The 6,710-nt window shown below is 45.7% G+C and overlaps 1 protein-coding gene across 1 annotated transcript; it reads left to right on the top strand.

Annotated features, from left to right (window-relative positions):
* The first annotated feature begins 284 nt into the window (after nt 1–284).
* CCN1 (cellular communication network factor 1) lies at nt 285–5,622 on the top strand. The gene is made up of 5 exons (XM_069232268.1): nt 285–514; nt 1,556–1,769; nt 2,722–3,069; nt 4,236–4,438; nt 4,568–5,622. The coding sequence occupies exons 1-5, from the start codon at nt 464–466 to the stop codon at nt 4,865–4,867; spliced, it is 1,116 nt and encodes a 371-aa protein (XP_069088369.1). The 5' UTR covers nt 285–463; the 3' UTR covers nt 4,868–5,622.
* Nucleotides 5,623–6,710: the final 1,088 nt, after the last annotated feature.

Here is a 6,710-nt window from a genome sequence, read left to right as displayed (position 1 = left end):
ATGTTTTCCTTATAAAACCGCCTTTCTTTCCGATATAGGGCGAGTTTGCATGTGTGCGCGCGGCACATAATGCTCGCTATGAGAGCCCCGGGCCTCCCCAGTCTTACCCCCGCCCCAGCCCTTCAGACACAGGGAGGAGGTGCAGTTGGGATTAGAGAACCGCGCCAAGGTACATTCCTGGGATGCCGGAGCGCCGGAAAGCTCAGACAGCGAAGACGTCACGCTGGCTGAGGCGCACGCGGCGGCGGCTATAAAGGCGCGCGCAGCCAGCGCTCAGCACAGAACTGCCTCGCAGAGCCTGGCGCGAGCCTTGGAGGGAAAGCGAGAGCGTCAGAGCAAGCCAGTAGCAGAAGCCTACAAGAGCCGAGCTCCAGTAGCCGAGACCTACAAGTGCACCCCAAAGACGCGGAGCCACGCGCACTTCTTTGCGAAAGCACCACTACTCAGACAACCCACCACAGCCATGAAGCACGCCACGAGCCTGGCTCTCCTTCTGATCGGATCCATCCATCTGGTGAGTTTGTTTACTTGCAGAAGGGTAGGATGAGATTAGGGCCCATGGTTACACACTGAAGAATTATTTTTGGCTGGATGGCTGCACGAGCCCTGACACGGAGCACTGAGTGGGACCTACTGTGACTCAAGAAGGGGCTGGATACAACTGTCAATTAAATACTTTGAGGACCTGGGATATTTAAGAGGATCCGAGTAGCGTACTCGAAATGGAAGCTGATGTCCTTCCAGGAGATAGATAGTGAGGCAGTCTTCTGATGTGCAGTGAGTGGAGCTGGGGAGAGGTGGCGGTGAGCTGTCAATGTTGTACTTTGTTCCTACTCATCAGGTCGGGTATCTCTGCCCCATGTCCGTCCCCGTCATTTCTGGACCCAGTTGGTCCTTTTATGCACTGTGTCCTCTTGTGGATTCTTGGCATAGTCGGGTGCTGGGGGCGCGGATCTGTTGCACTCTGGCCACGAACAATATTTCATACTTTTGACCCAAGAAAAAGTATGAAGTTATGCAGGCTGTGTTATCCATTATACATTACTGTTGTACAAACATATATTGTGTTCATTCCAACCAACTAAAGTTCTGACGTGCCTGCTCCTCGTGTGTGCTGAATATGCCTCCTCCCCCGGGGTCTCTGCCACGAGGGGACTAAATTGACTGCTCAAAGATGGTGCTGAATGTGACAGCCCCTAAGTCTCTGCCTTAAGTGTCTTGAAGGTTACTAGCCACACGTGTGCTGATCTTGACTGCTCTGATGATGATAGTTCTATATAGCTCTACCCTAATTGACAGCCAAACGAATGTGCTGAATAAGGCTACACCAGGAATAGCCTTATTTTGTATTCCTCCTTCTGACTGCTCGACGAGTGTGTTGAGTGTGAGTGAATGCTGTATTAGATTGCTGGATGTGCCTGCTTCTCGGGTGTGCGCTTGTGGCTGCTTCATAACTGTGCACGCTGCCTCTTCTCGGAGTGTGGGTGACCACAGTGAGATAGTGCCTCGGTCCTTTCCTCACCAGACCCTGACCTATTCCTGTGTCTCTCCGCAGGTGACCTCCATGTGCCCCACCGAGTGCCGCTGCTCCTCAGAGCCCACCCGGTGCGCCCCCGGCGTGGGGCTCGTCCTGGACGGCTGCGGGTGCTGCAAGGTGTGCGCCAAGCAGCTGAACGAGGACTGCAGCCGCCGGCACCCCTGCGACCACACCAAGGGCTTGGAGTGCAACTTCGGAGCCAGCCCCAGCGCCTCGCACGGCATCTGCAGAGGTAAGGAGCACGGCCCTTGTATGGCCATCGCGCACAGGCAGGACGCTCGCGTGATTTCAGCAGCCAGGAATGCAGCGGGACTCTGGAGAGCTCACGTTGGGGCTCCTGACGTGATGTAGGAAAAGTTACTACTTACTGGGGGAAAGTGAAGTAATTCGATACTCGTCACCGAGTTTTGAAAATGCTGCTTACAAGGAGGCCGCCATATGTGCTATGATGTCCAGGGAGCAATGGGATTTCTGTGCATTAAGGCCCTACAAGATATTCCTTACTGGTAGTAGAGAGATCAGACACAGAATATGAAATCTTGCAACTTGTTCGCTTCTATATGAACATCAGTTGTGAACGAATCTACTGCATTCAGTTTTCATCTTAGATTCTTTACCCATTTTCTACAAAATGACCGAATTTACACTATAGTCGAACTGCTCAGAATGTAGGGGGATTCTCATGTTCAGAATGCGTGTTCTACACCTTGCCTGATTTACGTTTACACTCGAAGAAGCATCTCTAAGTGCAGACAGTCTCTGAAGTAGAACCAAGCATTAAACCATATCGTTGTCTATTGTGCTTCGTAAATTTACAGCACCTTATGTTCATTTCTGAACAATCCTGTAGACAGGATGTGGATGTATAAGAACAGTGCACGGCCAATACGCATAAACTGATTTGAAGTTTAGCAATAAGACTTAGAAGGTCTTCTCAGTTACTTTATGGAAGGTACACTGCATTTGTCAGCACGCCATACATTGTGCTGAACATTAGCCTTCCCCACTAGGCTAAGCCATACCTCCATCTTAGAAGCCTCCAGAGGCCTTGCATTCCTGGTTATTGAAACATGCTAGTCGCCAGATAAACTAACGTGCGCGACCTTGTACCAAAAAAAAAGAAAAACGTGGTGGCTCAAAATGCATAGCCAAGCTCATTTTGTTTTTTCGCTATTCTTTTACAGCAAAGTCAGAAGGCCGACCCTGCGAATACAACTCTAAAATCTACCAGAACGGGGAAAGTTTTCAGCCAAACTGCAAGCATCAGTGTACCTGCATCGATGGTGCCGTGGGCTGCATCCCACTCTGTCCTCAGGAGCTCTCTCTGCCCAACCTGGGCTGTCCCAGCCCCAGACTGGTGAAAGTACCTGGACAGTGCTGCGAAGAGTGGGTGTGTGATGAGAGCAGAGTTTCCAATGATGACATGGATGGCTTCTTTGGCAAAGATTTTGGGTTAGATGCATCTGAAGGCGAACTTACCAACAAAAATGAGCTGGTGGCCATCATCAAGGGAGGACTCAAGATGCTGCCTGGTAAGTTTGGCTTGAAACAAGCAGAAGCAAGTCATACCCTGTATTGGGCTAAGTCATCAAGATATTTTTCTATATATTGCTTACTACTGCAGTTTTAGTCTTTATTAGCTTTATAAATAATCTAAAGTACAGGTAACCAACCAATGGCTAGTCCTTTTATCTGTCACAAAAAGGTGAAAGTTGGATCTGCCTGAATTCAAACATATTAGCTTCTTTTTATATATATATATTGAGCAAGCTTTTAATTTGCTGAACTTCCTTCTGGGTATTAGTAACCATGGTATAGCATACACGTTGGTAACACAACCAGTTTGGGTCCTGAAATGCGCAGCTGCCCAGTTAGACTGTATCAATTCCATAAACCATAACATTTGTTTACCCAGCAGCAGTCCGAAAGGCAGAATTGCTCCACACAAGACCGATCATGCTCTCTACTTTAGACTGAACAAATAAAACACGCACATTATTTTGTCAGTAAATGCCTTCTGGCTAGTCCAGAATATTTAGCTAGACTAACCACATTTTTGTAATGGTTGAAATCGAGGTTTGTTACGTGTTCACAGCATGAGATGAGATAACATAAACGCACCCGTGTATTTGCATGGTCTACATGAAAGGTCTAGGAAATTGAACTCCTAGTAAATGGTTGCTGTCAAGTATGACTCAGGATGTTCCTCTGGCCACCTAGTAAGGGATAGAATAACTACAAGCAAGAAGACTGTCTGTGACTAGCATTGTAATAATCTTGGCATTTATAAATATCAGCATTGCCCTGTAGAAATCGGGGCTAGGATTATTCTTACAGGGAGCTGATTATTCATGTGGATATCTGGCATAAAGGGGAGGGAGCACTTTCTGTCCCTCCACTGATGCAACTGGTAAAATGCAGTTGATATTGCATCATCTACATATTCATACCCGTTGTCATAAACGTAGGTGAATAATCATATTTTGCAGTTAGTTATAATGCATTTGGTTAACCTGTTATTTTTCATTTTGGAACAAGTTTGTACAACTGTGGGGCATGTATTGTCAAATTAGAGGTCACAGATTTATGGTGTGAGCAGAGGAATTCCATTGTAGCTATTTTAACTGCAAAACAAACTGATATGTACATTACATGACGCAGAAACTGTATATTCACTTATACTTTCTTTTTTTAATAGTGTATAGCAGTGAACCACAGAGCAGGACGTTTGAAAACCCAAAGTGCATTGTTCAGACAACATCCTGGTCCCAGTGTTCCAAGAGCTGTGGCAATGGCATCTCTACAAGGGTCACCAATGACAACCCAGACTGCAGACTTGTACGCGAAACCCGAATCTGTGAAGTGCGGCCATGTGGAGAACCAGCCCACGCCAATCCAAAGGTAAGATACTTCTTGTCTGCATTCGTGAGGTAGACTTTGTACCTCAGTGTTTAGCTCAGTTTTAAGCCTGTTTAGGAGTGGTCTGTGTGCCTGATAATAAACAAGCTGTTATCCTTTATTGTTTCCTAGAAGGGAAAGAAGTGTACAAAAACAAGAAAGTCCCAAGCTCCAGTGAGGTTCGCTTATGCAGGATGTTCAAGCGTCAAGAAGTATCGTCCCAAATACTGTGGCTCTTGTGTGGATGGGAGGTGTTGTACTCCTCAGCAGACAAGGACTGTGAAGATCCGCTTCCGCTGTGATGACGGTGAATCTTTCTCGAAGAACGTCATGATGATCCAGTCCTGTAGGTGCAACTACAACTGTCCGCACACAAATGACGCCTTCCCTTACTACAGACTGTTCAATGACATCCATAAATTTAGGGACTGAAGGTGATATCAGAAAATAGTGGAGGGTGACCTACGAAGGGTAGGGACCAAGGAATCACCCTACAATTCAGCGCTTTAAAAAAAACTAGTAAGACTGGGGTAGGGTCGGTAACATCATGCATGGCCTTGCATGTGACTCTCTCTGGCTTTGCCCACTGAGCTACGGGGGAGTACTCTACTACCCATTTTCCTGAATGTCAATCTGGTCTCTGCCAATTACAGACTTCAATGATGGGACATGAACTCTTTTGTAGGATTGGTGCCATATTTCTTTGGACGAAGTCAGATCTTGTGGACCATAAATGGTGCACTATTTAACTGGACATGCATACAACAAGAAAGAAATGATAACGTTTTTAAAGCTTCACATTGGAGCAGACTGATTGCTTCTTTTTTGGGAGCATTTAATTTGTATTGTTTATTATATCTGAAACAAGTTTATTTGTTTCTAACATGTTTTATAGATTCTGTTAGTTGATTGCTCTTTATACTTGTTTGAAAACAAGTTAGAAGTTACATTCCACCCTGAGGTGGGCACTATTCGAGTGCTCATTGTGGCAGCTAAAATGTACAAAAAATATCCAAAACAGCCAACAGAAATTGTTTCAAAGTGAATGTTTTTTATTTATCAAAAAGTAGATTTTTTATTAAATATGTAATACTGGAATAAACTGTAAATGTTTTTAATTTTTATACTCGCTGAATTAAAGATATTATTTATGGACTTCATCTTGTAATAAATATTGCCTAATTTCATGCCGTGTATACAATTCATTTTTTTGTCTTTGCTCTCCTTGTGTAAATCTGGATGAGTTTACCTACATACGTTCTAGTATTTTAGGGCCAGGCTAATGGTATAGTTGAGTAATCTGAACCTTTTGTAGTGTTCACGGTAATATGTCACGTTTGCTAGATATAATGCTGGAAAAAGTACACTGCTTCATTGTCCGCTCAAGTGAAAAACATATGCCTCGTCTACTCTCCAGAACAACTCTTTAAACAAGTATCTTTCTGGATTCATCGATTTTTAACCTGGGGAGGGCACTGGATTGCTTTTGCAGCATGTGTCCGAGTGGCCTGAGTATGGAGCAGCTTGTCACTGTAGTTCATTCGATTACTAATGCGAAATCAAGCACATACGTGAACAAGAATGTATCCCAGAGTGCAGGAGGCCGATTTCTGTCGTTATGCTTCCAGCGATGGCCTTTGTTAATCCTCACAACCCAATGATTACCAGTAAAATGTTGTTATACATTCTGGCATGCCAGGAATGACAGGCATTCCTTCAAGTGAACCTGTCCTTCCGTAACAATGCCTGTCCTTGCTCATTTCTGGGGACCCAATCTGTTGTCAGGCCTGAGTGTAATCCGATGCCCTTCCACGCACAGCAGAGTCCAAGAAGAACTCAGGAGACCCGCTGAATGTTTGCCCTGGGATTGTCATGTGCAGTGGAGTTAATGACTTAGGTGTTTCCCCTTCACATGCTAACACTTTGTGTCTTCATTGCCTCCATTCTGCCCCAGTGTTACCTTAGCTCCTGCCACTCTGCGGGGCCACAGAATCAGCACTTCTGCTCTCTACAGCCACCGGTGGCACGACTCGGCTATTGTTTATAGCCCCGGTTTCAAGTTTTCTGTGGCACTGGCAGCTCAAAGCGGCCTGTGGCGTCACAGAACGATAAATGCAACATCTAACATGGCTGTCAATCAAGTACAGCAACTGCTAGCCCTGTGGTGCGGCTGGCACTGCCCACGCTACCACTTGCCACACGGGTTTAGAATCCAGGAACGAAAAGAAAACAGGGCTCTGCGAGTCCCGCTAATATATCCCTGGAAACCAACTCT

Source organism: Pleurodeles waltl, chromosome 4_2 (genome assembly GCF_031143425.1).
Source record: "Pleurodeles waltl isolate 20211129_DDA chromosome 4_2, aPleWal1.hap1.20221129, whole genome shotgun sequence".
Classification (NCBI taxonomy): domain Eukaryota; kingdom Metazoa; phylum Chordata; class Amphibia; order Caudata; family Salamandridae; genus Pleurodeles; species Pleurodeles waltl.
Note: the sequence above shows the minus strand (reverse complement) of the source record. Positions and strands in the feature narration are given on the sequence as shown.